We start from the raw sequence: 17,273 nt of genomic DNA, 5'->3' as shown, positions 1-17,273 counted from the left end.
CTTGATGCATATTTTATGTAGGTAAGGTGTTTTGCATCACTAACCTCATCTGACCTCATAGCCTCCGCAGTCATTGCACATGTAAAGACAGTCATTGCTTACTGATCCTCAGCCATGTTTACTGTTCTCAGCGGTGCCAGTCCTACCTGTTATGGGAGGAACAATGATGCCACCTATACCAATGCCAGCTATGCCCTCTGTGCCTCACGCGCAAGCCTCTGCCGCCGTACCTTCAGTTCCCCCAATGCCAGCTATGCCTTCTATGCCAGCTATGCCTGCTATGCCACCTTTGCCAGCTTTGCCTAATGTGCCACCAATGCCTGATATGTCAGGTATGAATGCTGCTTAAATCCTTCCACATGTAGTATGGTGATGTTTTCTTCTTTGGGATCATTTTTGCAGTTTTTCTCAGTTGCTTTGGGTTAAGAATTTTTTAAGGTGATTTCCTTTTCATATCAGGCTTGAATTTCTTACTGTTTTCAGAAAATTGCATACAATTCCCAACAAAAATTTGATGCATATGCTTGTTAATCAAAACCGATTTGCTGATTTTTTTGTGAAAATGGAGTGTAGCTTTAGTTCAGGTGGACACATCAGTCAAGCTTTCAACAGGTTCTGAGATTTGTCACTGCGGTCTATTTAAATTATATATCCACTCTCTTTTACTCAGCATATTGCCAATTCGACACTTCCTTCATCATTATGAACTCCTCAAAGCTAGTTTCTGAGACCTGTTTGAATTATTAGCCAAGTAAATAATAATCAGCCTCACACTTCTGGTCACAGCCATATCAACCTGCAGCCCAAGACTGGTTACTCACTGAAGCTAAGCAGGGCTGAGCCTAGTTAGTACCTGGATGGGAGACCACATGGGAAAACTAGGTCTGTGTAAGTCCTCATGCCCCAGTAAAGGGAAGGGGATGTGATACTGTCAATGAGCATTGTCTTTCGGATGAGACGTAAAACTGTGGTCCTGACTCTCTGTGGTCATCAAAAATCCTCTGTAATCCTGTTCAAATTCCTTTTATCTGCTCTTACCCAATCATTCCCATCCACCGAATTAGCTTTATTACTGTATCTCTACATCATTTATAGCTGGTGTGTAGTGAGTGCACTGGTGCCGTTTTCCAGTGGCTACCATCGCATCATCCAAGTGGATGCTGCACACTGGTGGTGGAGTTGGGAGACCCCCTCTCATGATTGTAAAGCACTTTGGGTGTATGGACATAGATAAATACACATTACTTACGTACTATTTACATTAACTCATAATAAGTTCAAGTTTATGAGCACTTATAGGTTCTGTTCTGCATATAATCAATCTAAATTGTTTATGAACGCTCTTGGGTTCTGTTTGATTTTCAATATTGGGGGATTGACTTTCTGTTGCTCTCCCCATTCCGTCCATACACCCAGCATGAATGTATAGACAGAATGCCACATCTACAAATGCCACATCTATAAAGTGGCATTTTGCCCAGAACAGAACCTTCCCACCAACACTAACTGCATGCTTAATATAACTCTTTATATCAGTCGAAAGTAATCCTGACTGAACTTTTGTTGGTCAATCTCTCCAAGCCGTTACATGCAGAATTATGCATGAATTTCTCAAAATCTGGAAATTTTCTAATTGGAAATTAGACTGAATAGTTTCATAATGGAATAGCCTCATAAATGAAAAGTTTCTAATGTCTGTTGAATTGACCAACAGTCTTTCAGTACTACAATGTACTAAATGCAATCAACCAATCAGACCAATAAAGTTGGGAAGCTTTTATTATACAGTTGAAGGCAAAAGTTCTGTTTACTAGAAAGATTTTCAAACACGTTTTTAAACGTAATAGTTTTAATATTTTTGTCTTTGCTGTGATAAAATTAACTAGTATTTATAGTATTGAATATAATAGTATTCAGCTTAAAGTGCTATTTAAAGCATAAACTAGGTTTATTAGTCAAGTCATTGTTTGTTCTGAAGTCAGTTGAAAATAAATTCTGAAGATATAAAATAATATTGATAAAATTAAAATAATAATACCCTGAAATTATTTTTAAGGAATTAAAAAAAAAAATTTTTTCTTACTAAACTACCGGAAATATAATTTTATTCGGAAGAAAGCATATATATATATGAAAAACTGAAAAGTTCCTTGCAATGATAAATATAATTTGGCAGATGTTTGTGAAAGAATTAAAATTTCACAGGAGGACTTTCTTGCCTTCAGCTTGCTTTTTGCATGTTTAGAATTTTTTTTATAATGATGTTATTATGTGGTAAATTGTATGTAATTTACTTGAACAGGTATGAAAAATTTAGAATTGAAGTTTATGTAAAATGAGAAATGCTAATTTTTAGTTCACATGTTACTCGTTTCTATTAAAGGTTAGAGAAAAGGTGGCAAAATGATTGAGAAAAATGGTTCTAATCACACTTTATACATGAATTTTATATCTGAAGGTGTAGATCCAGCTGTTTTAGCACAGCATCAGCAAGCCATCATCAACCAGCAAGCGATTATACTGGTGAGCAAATGGAGCACGCCTTAGACTTGTAGCTAAATGTTAAATGTATTTGAATGCCGAGTTAATACGATGTACCACAGGCTCAGCAGATGACTATGCAAGCCATGGCCCTCCAGCAGCAGATGTATAATTCAGTGCATCACCCACACAGTGAGCTTTTGCCTGCTGCCCGTTCCAGCCAGTACAGCCCTGTGAGTGTCTCTGAACACTGACTACACTATACATGTTGAAGTAATAGTAAATGGACAATCTGAATATGTTATAATAGTGTATGTAGATAGATATGCAAGTCATTTTAAAAGTCTGTGATCAGTCAAATTTTTTGAATGTGTTTTTTTTTTTATTGCTCAATAATTTATTTATAATGATACGTTTAATAATGAATAAATATGGAACAGTTACTTAAAACTATAAATATTTTATCATTTAATATTTTATATAGTGTTTAAATAATATTTGTGGTAATTTTTTTATAACTTGTGAAATTATGGATGAAGTAAAATATTAATATAATATATACTACAGTACGCTCACCGGCCACTTTATTAGGTACACCTGTTACTGAAAATGTCTAATCAGCGAATCACATGGCAGCAACTCAATGCAATTAGGCATGTAGACATGCTCAAGACGATCTGCTGCTGCTCAAACCGAGCATCAGAATGGGGAAGAAAGGTGATTTAAATGAGTTTGGGTAAGAACGTGGAATGGTTTTTGTAACCATGTGGTGGAATGGGAGATTAGGATGATGGATGTGCAGCCAACACATCAGCAGCAACTGCATGATGCTGTCATGTCAATATGGACTAAAATCTCTGAGAAATATTTCCAGTATGTTGTTGAATCTATGCCACGAAAAATTAAAGCAGTTCTGAAAGCAAAGGGGGTCCAACCTGGTACTAGTAAGGTGGCCGGTGAGTAAATATGATATGAATATAATATAAAAATGGGTAAAACTGACTCAAACTTTTGAGCAATAATGTATATTTAACATTTGTACATTTTACACTTAAAAAATACATAATGTTGATAAATTAAATTTTTTTCTAATCATCACATGTATCTTATTTTAAGACTAAACAAGACATTGGACCTGTTTCTTACAAACCAGCCCCTGTCTCCCCACCACAGAAATCTTCACAGCGACACTACAGTATGTTATCATATATCTGTATAGTTTCATGCTTAATTTAACTTATTAACATGACTGTGTAATCAGTGTTTGATATGTTTCCACAGGCCCACCGAGGAGGGAACCACCGCCAGGAGAGGTGGTGAGAGCCACAGTCTCAAACACTGAATATTTAGAGCCAAGTCACAACATCAAAGACATCATCAAGCAGTACCAAACCAACCCCGTGAAACCAGCAGAGATTCCCAGGTGAGGAATTTACATTTTTAAGGCTGTTTTATTTGATCACAAGTCAGTCAAAATGCATTATCATTTCCATATGGTTTTAACTACTGGTCAAAAGTTTGAGGTTCATTTATTATTATTATTAATATTTTATTTAATAATTTAAATAAAATTATTATGTTCATCAAGGCGGAATTTATTAAATGTAGATTAAATGTATTCAATTGTTAAATACTTATTTTTTCAATATTTATTTATTACTTATTGTATGTAGTTTCAAATGAAATGATTACTCCAGTCATTATTGCTTTTATTACTATTACCATTAATAATAATAATAATGATAATAATAATAATAATAATAATAATAATAATAATAATAATAATAATAATAATAATAATAATAATAATAATAATAATAATAATAATAATTCATATTAAATGTATTTTTGAAGGATCACGTGACTCTGAAGACTGAAAAAATGAAGCTGAAAATTCATCTTTAAAATCACGGGAATAAATTATTAAATTAAATGAACAGTTATCTTATAGTGTAATGACATTTCACAATTTGTACCCTACTTTTGATTAAATAAATGTAGCCTTGGTCAGCAGGAGAAGCTTATTTTAAAAAATTAAAAAATCCTACTGATCCCAAACTTTTGACCGTTAGTGTATATGTTTCTTGTGTGACCACTTGTGTGGCAGTATTTCTTGCTTTGGTGTGCTATCTCACAATATGTCTCATAATGATTAGATGTTAGGTCAGTCTTTTTTTTTTTTAGCTGTTTAACACATTTGCATTTACATTATAAAAGCAGTTTGATCAGATGTAACCTTGACAACAAAACCAGTCCTAAGGGTAAACTCTAAAATTGAAACTTGAATAAATAAGCTTTTCATCAGTTGGCTGAGATACAATTATTTGAATATCTAGATTCTGAGAGTTTAAAAAATGTAAATATTGGAAAAAATGTCAATAAAGTTACCTAAATTAAATTCTGAGCATTGTATATTACTGATCAAAAATTAAGTTATAATATATTTGCGATGCAAAACATAAAATATTTTGTATTCAATTTTCGTATTTAATTTTCAAATGTAATTTTTAATTTTTTTAATTTTCTTATTTTAACGAATTGTTTCATATTTAATAATGAGTAAGCTCCACTCAAAACTGACACACAGCAAAACAAGTAAATATTGGGGAAAAAAGTCAATAATGAAAAAATGCCTATAAAGTTATCTAAAATAAATTCTGAACAATACATATTACTAATCAAAAATTAAGTTGTGATATACAGTGAAAATGATTAGCCCCCCTTTAAGCTGTATAGTAGTGTTTTGAAAAATATCATGGTCATCATGGCAAAGATCATGGCAAATATAAAATACATCAGTTATTAGAAATGAGTTATTAAAACTATTATGTTTAGAAATGTGTTGAAAAAATCTTCTCTCCATTAAACAGAAATTGGGGGGAAAATAAACAGGGGGGCTAATAATTCAGGGGGCTAATAATTCTGAATTCAACAGTATTTGTGGTACAAAACATGAACAATTTGTATTTAATGTTTGTATTTTATTTTTTAATGTAATTTTAAATTTTCAAAATTTAGTTTTATTAATAAAACTCAACTAAAGTTGAGCTCAACTATAACTGATACACAGCAAAGTAAATATTGGGAAAAAAATTAAATATTGGGAAAAAATGCCTATAAAGTAACCTAAAATAAATACTGAGCAATGCATATTACTAATGAAAAATGAAGTGGTTATATATTTGCTGTACAAAACATGAAATATTTTGTATTTAATTTTTGAATGTAATTTTTAATTTTCTAAATTTTTGTATTTTAACAAATGTTTCATATTTAATAATGAGTGAGCTCAACTCAAACAGGTAACAAGTAAAAACAAGTAAATATTGAAAAATAAGTCAATATTGCAAAAAAAAAAAGTTTATCTAAAATAAAATCCGAGCAACGCATATTACTAATCGAAAATTAAGTTCTGATATATTTGCAGTATAAAACATGAAATGTCTTCATTGAACATGATCCTTATCTAATATTTAAATAATTTTTGGCTTGAGAAGAAATCAATAATTTTGACACACACAATGTATTTTAGAGATTGCCAAAAATGTAACCATACAACATAAATTGATTTGATGGTCCAGGGTCACAAATGTATTTTCACTACCTCCTAAAAAACAGAAAACCATTTTACCTAGTTTACACCACTATTTAGCATCATCCACTTGTGATCGTATTTAATAATGAATGAGCTCAACTGAAAACCGATCCACAGCAAAACAAGTTCTGCTTGACCTTGCAACAAAGCATTGATAAAACATTTATCTGAAAAGATATTTGGATTAGAACAGAACAAAGACAAAAGCTCAAACTGTGCCTCTTTTCAACCCAGGAGGGAAGCCAAGGTGTTTTCGAAGAAACCAGATCCCCATGATGAAGCTATGATGATCCTTAAGGATCAGATGAGTGCTCCTCCTCAACAGGTAGATCAGTCATTGCTTATTTAAAGATAAAGTAACGATCGGATGAGCTCAAGTGTTGCCATCATGCTTGATGCTCATCGTGTGTTTATTTCCACACGACTATAGCGAAAGAAAACCTACACTCCAGTCCCTCCTTCATCATCAGGAAAGGAGTTCAGCTATGATGGTGGGCCAATGAAACCAGTTAAAAGCATAACGACGAAGCGTTCACCACCTGTGCCAGCTGTTAGTCAGAGATTCCCAGCCCCTGCGCCTGGTAAACACAGATCATATGCAGTTAATGCACATTTTAAAGTATTACATGAGAAACTCGTGATGGAAATGACAAATTTGAAATCAGATTCACCAAAATGTTTTAATGCTCACTCTGATATACTCTGACGTAGCGAACACTACACCCACATGACTCCATTATGCTTTCATTGTTTAATAATGGTAACTAGGTGAGTCACACTGCTTTATGTTGTGCCTTTTTGCAGAGATTATTTAAAGATAAAGAATATTATCTAAAGAAGCATCTGTAAAAAAAAATTGGTAACACTTTACAATAAGGTTCATTAGTTAATGCATTTACTAACATGAACTAATCAAGAACAACACATGTACAGCATTTATTAATCATAATTGAATTGTTAACATTAGTTAATGCACCATGAGTTAACATGAACTAACAATGAACTACTGTATTTTCATTAACTAATGTTAACTAACATTAACAAATAGAGTAGTAGATGTATTGTTTATTGTTTGTTCATGTTAGTAAATGCATTAAGTAACATTAACTAATGAACCTTATTGTAAAGTGTGACCAAAAAATTGACTCAACCTGAAATTGTGATGCTTCATTCACAATAGCAGTGACTTTGTAGATGCCTGTTGGTCTGTCTGTTGATCTGCTTCAAACACAGGTCTATGTAATACAACCGGCCTCTGATCGCTGAGAGAGAATCACGTGAGCTCTACTGGTGCTCCTATTGGCTGTCGTTCAAGAAAGTTGTTCTTCATTTGCATAAAGTTGAATGATTTTTAACTTTGTTGCATTGCTCAACATGCATCTGGTCGCCAACACTCACTGCCGCTTGAGTAGACAGAGGAAGGTTGGAAGTGCGCTGGAAGTCGCTCACTCTCTGTTGAAATAAACAATCGCTTGTCGAGTTGCCGCTTTGAGTTGCTTGTAGTGTGAATGAGGCTTAAGACAACTTGCTGATGAGATTTTTTAAGATCACTCATCTTAAATCGAGTCAAGTGCAGTACTTGAAAGATGAGTCTACTCAAATAAGCTCTGCAGCAAGTTCTGCTCACAATTTTGAGTTGAGTCAACTTTTGTTTTTGCTTTTTACAGTGTGGTTATATTACAAAAGTACATAGAAGACTAGCAAGCCTGTGAATGCTGAGAAGGCTATAGTTGTACAAGTCAGTGTAGCAAATTAATAATAAAAATAAAAGTAGCTCAGCTGTTTGAATTTCTGTCCTCTGTTGAACACAAAAGATATTTTGAAGTATGTTGTAAACCAGTTGTTTAATGCAAAAAAAGAGAAACTCATAATGGTTTGGAACCTCTTCAGAATAAGCAAATGTTGCGTAAATACAATTTTGCTGTGAAATATTACTTTAATAATAGTCGCTGTGGTGTGTTTTATGACAGTATCTAGAGATCTTCCAGTAGAAGATGAGAATATTCAGACTCAACTGCACAAGAGGAGCAGTGAAGAGCACTACACCTACACCAACGTGCCCTGGAAGATCTACCTGAGGAAAGAGGCTAGTGTCATCAGGGCTCTGATGTGACAATGTGACAATGCGCATTTGATGTAAAATATAGATTTTAAAATAATAATTTTGTGTCGTGTGTTTTTAGGTTTTTTATCCAAAAGACAGCTTCAACCACCCACTGATACTAGACCTACTGTTTAAGCAGGTTAGTTTTGGTTTTGATTCATTTTTAGCATCATTCCTCCAGTCTTCAGTGTCACACGATCCTTCAAAAATCCATTTAATTTGTTGAGTGTTTAACCACCATTAAATACTGAATACTTCCTAATATTTTTTTAAAAACTTCAATCGTTTTTTTCTGGATTATTTCATGATCATTATTTACAAATATTCTAGTCTTTTGTGTCACTTTTGATTAGATTACTGTGCACTTGCATTTTTTTTCGGACCCCAAAGTTTTAAACAGATGTGAAACTAAACATCGTCTGTTGTTGTTTTTTCTTTTATAAACAATATTAAAATGCATACTTTCTTGTCAGATTGTTCACGACACATTCTCAGAGGCTTGTATTCGCATTACAACAGAAGAAAGGCAGAAGATGAAATCCATTTTTGGTACGATTTATGCCAATTAGTTTTCCGTATGTGATGTTGAACTGTGCTTGTAAAGAAAAAAATTCTCCTGTTGTATCTTCTATATTGTGATAGCGGAGCACAGCATTGATGCCAGTGCCACAATCCAGGATGAGAATGTGAAGAAGAAGGTTGTGGTTGCTGCAAAAGACACCTGGGACATTTACTTTTCACGCCTCTTCCCAGCATCTGTAAGAACTCTCCATCAGATTATTTGTGCTTTAAGGACCATTGTTGACTAGCATGAATTTCAGTGCTGGTTTATTCTGGTCTCTGCTGCTTTAGCTTGTGCACAATATGTAAATATTACCATTAGACAATGTTTCGACTACAAAGTCTTCATCATGTTGCACAGGAAATACATGAGAACCATAGATATAGTAAAACTGAAGACATCGCACATGCAAACAATGGTGAACCTTATTAACCAATAAATGGGTATAATCTAAGAAAAATACATCACACTCTCAGAAATAAAGGTACGCGACTTGGGTGGTTCCTTTTCAAAAGGTACACATTTGTACTTAAAGGTTCCATATTGGTACCTCAAAAGTATATATTAGTACCTAAAAAAATTAAGAGGAACACTTTTGTACTTTTTAGGTACTAATAAGTACCCTTGAGGTATTAATATGGACCTTTTAGGTACAAATTTGTATCTTTTGAAAAGGCACCACTCCTGTGACATCTCGCGTACCTTTATTTCTGAGGGTGTCGTAGAAACAAACAAAATATACAAACACACATTCATAAAAAAACATTTATAAGAAAGGGTTTCAAATCAAATTCTACATTCAACCACATTGGAGACCTGGTATTTCTTTCTTTAAATACATGCTTTAATCCACATTTTAGCCAAAGGTATATAAAAAAAAACCTTCTGGGAGAGCACATTTCAGATGACAAATCTACTACACTTTGCAAATCTGAAATACATTGTTTGGGGTATGTTTTGCCATACATTTGTCCACGAGAAGGCTGGATCTGTGAGCCACTGACCTAAACCCATCCAATAGTGTTTTAAAATGCAAACGAGAGAAGAGAAAAGTGCAGTGAGCACACAGATTTACCTTGATTTTACATTGCTTTTATTTATTTTTTTGGTGAAACCATGCTTCCCCAAACTTGTACACTGTAAAAAATAAATCCGTAAAATTTACGGTAAAAAAACGGCAGCTGTGGTTGCCAGTACTTTACCGTTAAAAACACGGTACAAACCGTAAAAGTAATTTCTTATTTTTACAGTAAACTACCGTATTTTTATTAATTTATAGCGGTAATATGTCTGTATTTTGAATGGCCAACATCTACACATCTTTTGTTACACAGTTAGACATGTTAGCACACCTACATGAAGGTGGTGATGAGAAAGTTACATATTGATCCAATGCTCATCACAATCAACTTTTCCCACAAGCGAAAAAGAGTATCAGCATATAGAAGGTGCTCAGTGTCATTCAGACAGCTACTAAATACCAGTATGGTAACACGTATAAAATTAAAGTCATGAAATAAACATTGTTTATCAACATTAGATGTAACATAAATCTCTGATGTACATAACTGATGGGGAAACAACTAAAAAGATCCATATTAATGTCAACAAAATGCATAAAAAGTGATGTGCCATGCAGGGAATCCTGGGAAAGTCAATTCACGGTTATTCGCCGTATATATTAAGGAAACATACCGTTAACTAGGTTACTGATTTTACTGTTGAAATCACGGCCATTTTTTACAGTGTACTCCAACACTCCAACAGTGTTCTTATCATGCATGTGCTGTTCTGTCATGTTATTTCAAGCATTAAAATCAATCTTTCTTTTGATGTACTGAACAGGGCAGTGTTGGCACAGGGGTCCAGGTGCTGTCTGTGTCACATAGAGGGATCAAGCTTTTAAAAATGGTCAGGAGCAGTGCGGTCGCTCCAGATTACTTCAGAGTCCTGCGACCCTACAGGTACCAGTTACTGAGACTTTAAGGGTGTGTTCACATTTGGCTGGTTCTGTTCAATTAAATCAATCTCTGGTGCGATTTTTTTGTTAGTTTGGTTCATAACGTAAAATGCTGCCATCTGAACTTTGGTGTGCACCGAAGAAGCCATCCTTGTCTACTGACTGTGTTTTTGACTGAAACGTGAACTCAAAATGGGCCAAAAACAGTTAAAGAGAACAAAACCAGGACATGATATCACAAGATGTGATCACAAAAAGCATAGGATGATCAAACATAGCTGTTTCTTCTAAATACCAAGTCCTTTACAGTTCAGCAAAGGTGTCAGAAATGCAGCAGATTTTTGTTTGTGTGTCATTTTTTGCTGTTGAACAGGAATTCCTACTACTGTTAAGATGCCCTTAAATATTTATAAGCTCTTTATAAGTATTAAGATGTTAAAAACTCTATTGTTTTTAGGATGGTCTTGACTTTGAATTGTTGTAATATCTTGATTTTTTGGTTTGTTCAGATGCAACTTTGCAAGCCTTGCAAAATTGCGCTGTCAAGTTTTTTTTTTTTTTTTTTAAGAGAGAAGCTTTCATCTGGCAGCCCTTTCAAACATGCCATACTTGTCCAATTTTTTATAAAAAAATAAAATAAATAAAAAAATATTTTTCTGGATTTAAATTTTTTTCAAAACATTTGAGATAATGTAAGTATATAAGTTAGAAAATACATAACTGATCTATTGTTTTTTTGGATATTTTGATGAAATAAATATTGCATATTGTGCCTACATAAAGCTACCGTCAAACTACACTAATAAAAAAGTTATTAGCTACACTACGGTTTCTTACCAACTAATTACATAAAAAAATCACAATGACATATCATAAATAAGCATTATAAAGAAATGTTTAATTCAAATTTTTGTTACTTTAAACAACACAGTACAACTATGTTTAAATTACCACCATCACATTGATGAATATTCTTCTTTGTGGCTTCATTGTGATCATTCTTTTATTGTCTTGCAGCTACACTGACATCATGTTTGTCACCATTCCCTCCAAAAACATGCTGGAGTTCAACCTCAACAATGAGAAATTGATTCTGTTCTCTGCCAAAGCTCCTCAGGTCAAAACCATGATTGACTACTTCATCACAGAGCTGAAGAAGGTCAGTTCTCTCTTTTACTCACTGCAGTGATGATCGGCTGCGGTGCCGTGTGTTAATTTTGCTCTCTCTCGCTCTAGGACTCAGACTATGTCGTTGCTGTGCGTAATTACATTACAGATGACAGAACGCTGCTGAGTTTTCACAAGGGAGACATCATTCGCCTGCAGAAAATGGAAGGCCTGGATGCAGGTAAAGCCACTTGAAACTAAATGTATGTGTGAAGACCTAACATTAGTTTTCATATTTAAGAAAAAATAAATAAACAAGCAAATAATTAGGACAGCAAAACTTGAAGCCACAACAATGAGGTAATCTATAAATGTATTGAAAATAAAATACATAAAATAATTTGAGGAAGAAAGATTTTTCTGATATGTAACATGCATTCATTTTTATCTTCATAATTAAAAATGTATTTATTTACATAATAAAAAACATATACACATAGTACATACTTCCTGTTTCAGAAACAGGCAGGCAGGTGTCGGTAAACAATATATACTCACTACATAAGCTACTAGTTACTGGAAAACAATCATTTTAAGATTGTTTTTAATTCAGGACGAGCCCCCATTTATGTTACGAACCCTATTTTATAATGCTCATCTAGGGAGGGGTCAGCAACATGAAAAGGACACGCAACTCAAGAAATATTTATTCAGAGACAAAAATATGTGTCTTTTCCAAAAGATAATGGCAAAAAAAAAAAATAAATAAATAAATAAATAAATAAATATATATATATATATATATATATATATATATATATATATATATATATATATATATATATATATATATATATATAAATTAACTTAATAATATTAACTCAATCAAATAAATTAAACAAACAAACAAACATAACAAAAACATAGATCAACAAATGAAACAAACAGCAACAACGGTTGGACAAGATGCGCACAAAATTCTCAAACCTTCCTCAGGACAGCAAGATGCATATTCTCAGCAAGTACAGGTCATGCTTGCAACAGAGCAAAAAAACAGGATGATCAACCAGAGATGCGTTGGAAACTAAGAGACACACAGACGCACATTCAGCTTCTGCTTTTAGACGAATTACTGGTTTGTAAACATTCGTTTCGCAGTTTGTAAACATTCGCGGCATTCGTCTGACAGGTCCATTTGCGATAACATCCTCCCAATGGATATTGGATAAGACGAAATGGCCCGAATCCAGCCCGAAATACACAACTTTCTCATTGAAGCTCCAAGTGTTTTTACAAGAGAGAAGTTAAAGGCCTACAAGTCTTTGGATGCCTACAATGTTGTTCTGTGTGGTCATGTGCAAGAGATAATGTTCCATGATTACCAGATTCAAAACTTTGTAGTCCTAAAAACCGAGAGTCTGCCAAGCCAAAGACAAAGAAAGAAGACGGAACTGTACAAGGCCTGGGTAATGATCAACAAGCAGAACAACTGCATTCTGACAGCGTACTGCACCTGTACAGCAGGGTATGTGAATGTACATTTTTACATTTCATTTTAAGGAATCAGTGTCCGCAGTTTAACTCACCATATTTAACTGTTTTTGCTGAAATCATTGCTGCAATCAAAAACGAGTAATATGTATGATTCAGCATAGCGTGAACTTACCTGATATAAAATGAGAACTGCAGAGTCCAGCATTTTTAATTAGTTCCTCACTCCGTTCAGCTCTTCGCATGGTTGTTAGTCAAAGACGTCTGCGGTTGGCATTAAAAGCAGTGCAGTGTACGGTAAAATGTAGGCCGAATTTGGCATCCTACCGCACAACACAACATGTTTGCTATTGCAACTGGTCTTTTTTTGCACCTGTGCAGTTAAACCCTTGTGACGTCATGTGTGATGTAGGTTGGTAATTCCTCTTTAAAGGTGACAACACGGAATTAGCCTCAAAGAAAAAGAACTACCAATTAACATCTAGAGAACACAGCTCCCAAACAACAACAAAAATAAATAAATAAATAAATAAATAAATAAATAAATAAATAAATAAATAAATAAATAAATAAATAAATAAATAAATAGATAAATAAATAAATAAATAAATTAACAAACAAATACTGGACTGCAACACCTGTAAATTGATTTATAGTAAAATAAAATAATAGAAAATAAATAGAAAGTATGTACTGCTGTTTAAAACTTGTCAGAGCAATCCAATACAGTAATAGTCTTTTGTAATATACATGTCTTTTACTGTTTCTTTTAAACTATTTAACGCATTCTTGTTCTGCAATACTATTAATTGCTATATAAATGCCCTAGAAATATCTTTATCTGTAAGATGAACAAGTTTTTAAAGTGCGGTTTTAAACAGCTGAAACTAACTGAGCATGGAATTAAAGCAAGTCTATTCTGAAAGTAGATTAATATCAGAACTGAAGCCATGTTTTAAATGTATAGTCTGCTTGTTTTTGAGCAATCTGGTTTAAAACAGAGTGATTAAATGCACCTTGATTTAATCGTCATTTGAGGTTAATCCATATCAGTGCAATAAAATGCAGTTGTGGATGGCATAACTTGTTTACAACTTAATCTGTGGCGTTACTTCAGCATAATCCAGAAGAGTATACGTACCTGTATATGGTGCTAACAAAGTTCATGGATTCAGTTCACAGGAAATCTATGAACGTAATTAAAATATACCTAACATGACCTTGTATGTCTGCCAAATACATTAATGTACTGTAAATCTTAAATGTTTCACAGGCCAGTATTATGGCTGCATAGTGAAAAAGAAGGTGATTCTCCTGGAGGAGTTAAAAAGAGATACACCTGATTTTGGTGGGTTGTGTGTTGTGTTTGTGAACACCTGCATGGAGTGCTGTTGGTTTCTGCTCTAGTGTCTAGCATTGAACTGCTGCTGTGCAGAAATATCTGATTTTATGCGTCCCTTGCTGCATGTATAGAGCCTTTCTTCCTTCTCTCAGCATGATGGCTTCACTCATGCTTTTTATTAGTGCTGGGTGTACTGTATATTGAACTTGTGTGATAACAGGCAATACTGCTTATATCGATATACATTAGTTTATTTATACATTAGGACACAGAATGAGCTGCTGCGGGTTTAGTGCATAATCCACTTTGTCCTAAACATGAGTCAGGCTTTGCATTAAGTGCTTTGAAATAACTCATAGGATAGTTTACAGGTAAAGTTTGAAGTGGTTTGCCCTGTCAAATGCTCTGAGAGACACTTATATAGATACTTGCACTGCTTAATGTATTTTAATGTGGTGTTTTCCACAGTGTGTAACTTACAGTTCACAGGTGTATTGTCCATCTGTAAATGTTAAAGAGTCATAAAAAATGATTTCTATTTTGCTGGCGAGGTTGCATGAGCCTTCTGCATGTGAGTTCCTACAAAACGTCTAAAACATTAGCAAACAGAGCGACAATAACCAGAGCTCAAGTATTCTGACTACATTATGTATATTGCTCAAATATTTTGTTGTTGGACAATAGAAGTGCTAGGTGTAGATTATTAAACATACAAGTAAAAGCGTTTTTATATTATAGTAATTGTAAATTGACTAATGTGGTGTAAAAATCAAAATAATTTGATCAATTGAACTTATCTTTTAAAAGAATTATTCCAACAGAGGCTCATTCTGAAAACGTAGCCCTATATGCATTTATGGAGATTGTGAATTATGTAGCCAGAAAGTATGTACGTATGGCTGCATTTCATTTTTAAAACGAACGCTATGGGACGGTATGGCGCCGTTCTTTATCGATTACCTCTATATGGACGCTTTTTTTTTTGTCATTGCAATATGAAGACAAAATAACAAAATATCTTTTAACTGCATATAGTGTTGAGTAAAAACTAAATTACTTAATCAGTAATTACATCATTAAAATATATAATGCTCAGCATATACAGCATATATAAGTACACCCCTCACAAATCTATCTTTTGAATTCATATTTTTAATAGCAAGCTATACAATATTATATTTGTGCATATACAACAGATTAGTCAGTACTGAAGCCAAATCTGGAGCTTATCTAACAAAAAACGTACGATAACTATCCAAAAACTAGGACACCTTAATTTCTATGTTATAAAAAATATTAAATACAAATTTAAAATAGAAGAAAAATCAAGAGAAGCAAAAAAGGCAAAAAAATAAATTGTTGAAAATTTGTATGTTGTATTTTTTTTTGCAATATTTTGCTTAAATTTAATTGTATTATCTTTTAATTTTAATAAATCTGTTTTGTTTAAATGCACTTAAATACATCGCCTAATTGTAAAAATATTTATTTTTAAAATGGGGTCTACTCAATTATGCTGAGCACTGTATATAAGTTACTTTTCTAATTCTAAAGTAATTAAGTTACTCAAAAAGTAATTTAATATATGTATCAAATACAAAACTTGAAACCATTCAAAGTAGTGACACCACATTTCTTACATTTTTTTTGCCATTTTGGACATTTGTTTTGTAATCAAGTCATTTTGAAAAATACCGGGATAACTGTTAAATATACAAACACTCTGCTTCTCTGAAATTATACCATATACTGCCATGAACTCATTTCTTACTCAGTTCATTTTTTCTTAATGTGTCATTGTCTTTAGTTGAAAAATAAAATTATTCTGCAAGACATATTTGTGTAACACAAAATACATACTCCGCTTCTCTGACTTGATACTGAACTGTTGAATATATTCACAAGGTAAGTTCGTTATAAGTAACTGCAGCTAAATGACCTAAACTGAAACGAAATCCGTTACTTTTTCAGCAGAAAATTTAATTTAAATTTAATTGCAGTAACAATTCAAACACAAAAGCTATGAGTAAATATGTGTTCAGCTAATAAATAAATATGAATCATACAATTGTCGAATACACACTTTCACACCATATCTTGTATGGTCCTAAGGCTGGAAGTTTGGGGCCATTCATGGGCGATCGGGGGTTTTTCCTGTGGAGTTTGTTCAGCCGGTCGCTGCTCCTGACTTCATTAACATTCCTGTGGACAAGAAAGAAGAGCCCAAGAATAAACAGGGTCGTGTGGCCGCCTCTGCCGCCGTGGCTGTGGCTGTGGGTTCTGCTGCCGCAGCCCACGAACTGGACCGCACTATTGAGGTAAATGTGCCGTGCAGGAATATACTGTAGTCTGCAATTTTCATTTAATGTGCCATCATGTATTGCTGTTTTGTGTCTCCTCTAGGTAGCGTCTCCAGTCAGTGAGTATACAGAGGCCTACACAGACAGCACTGATATGGACATCGATGAGAGAATTCTGCAGGACGTCCAGTACAACATGGTGGAGTTTGCCAAGAAATATTTCAGAGGGGCCCAGAGAAAAAACGGGTCAGTTGATTACGTCATCCGGCATTGTGTGCTCATATGCTGTGCATATGTTGGATTAAAAGGACATTGAGAATTGACACAGAGA

At 33.7% G+C, this 17,273-nt stretch overlaps 1 protein-coding gene across 6 annotated transcripts in view; it reads left to right on the top strand.

The window, feature by feature from the left end:
* myo15aa (myosin XVAa) overlaps nucleotides 1-17,273 on the top strand; it is a 99,307-nt gene that overhangs the window by 64,164 nt on the left and 17,870 nt on the right. For 3 of the 6 annotated variants that reach the window (XM_087244872.1, XM_087244871.1, XM_087244870.1), the window contains exons 35-50: nucleotides 132-332; nucleotides 2,459-2,523; nucleotides 2,604-2,714; nucleotides 3,598-3,676; nucleotides 3,763-3,904; nucleotides 6,311-6,401; nucleotides 6,507-6,657; nucleotides 8,047-8,162; nucleotides 8,260-8,319; nucleotides 8,654-8,729; nucleotides 8,823-8,938; nucleotides 10,588-10,706; nucleotides 11,720-11,861; nucleotides 11,939-12,050; nucleotides 16,755-16,960; nucleotides 17,046-17,188. In XM_087244872.1, the coding sequence (XP_087100998.1) occupies nucleotides 132-332; nucleotides 2,459-2,523; nucleotides 2,604-2,714; nucleotides 3,598-3,676; nucleotides 3,763-3,904; nucleotides 6,311-6,401; nucleotides 6,507-6,657; nucleotides 8,047-8,162; nucleotides 8,260-8,319; nucleotides 8,654-8,729; nucleotides 8,823-8,938; nucleotides 10,588-10,706; nucleotides 11,720-11,861; nucleotides 11,939-12,050; nucleotides 16,755-16,960; nucleotides 17,046-17,188 (1,930 nt within the window). Of the gene's footprint in view, nucleotides 1-131; nucleotides 333-2,458; nucleotides 2,524-2,603; nucleotides 2,715-3,597; nucleotides 3,677-3,762; nucleotides 3,905-6,310; nucleotides 6,402-6,506; nucleotides 6,658-8,046; nucleotides 8,163-8,259; nucleotides 8,320-8,653; nucleotides 8,730-8,822; nucleotides 8,939-10,587; nucleotides 10,707-11,719; nucleotides 11,862-11,938; nucleotides 12,051-14,573; nucleotides 14,649-16,754; nucleotides 16,961-17,045; nucleotides 17,189-17,273 lie in introns of all 6 variants that reach the window. The other 3 variants (XM_087244873.1, XM_087244874.1, XM_087244869.1) reach the window with 2 other exon arrangements.

The sequence above is a fragment of the Danio rerio genome, chromosome 3 (genome assembly GCF_052040795.2).
Source record: "Danio rerio strain M-AB ecotype USA chromosome 3, GRCz13ab, whole genome shotgun sequence".
Taxonomy (NCBI): domain Eukaryota; kingdom Metazoa; phylum Chordata; class Actinopteri; order Cypriniformes; family Danionidae; genus Danio; species Danio rerio.
This window is presented reverse-complemented; position numbering and strand designations above follow the sequence as displayed.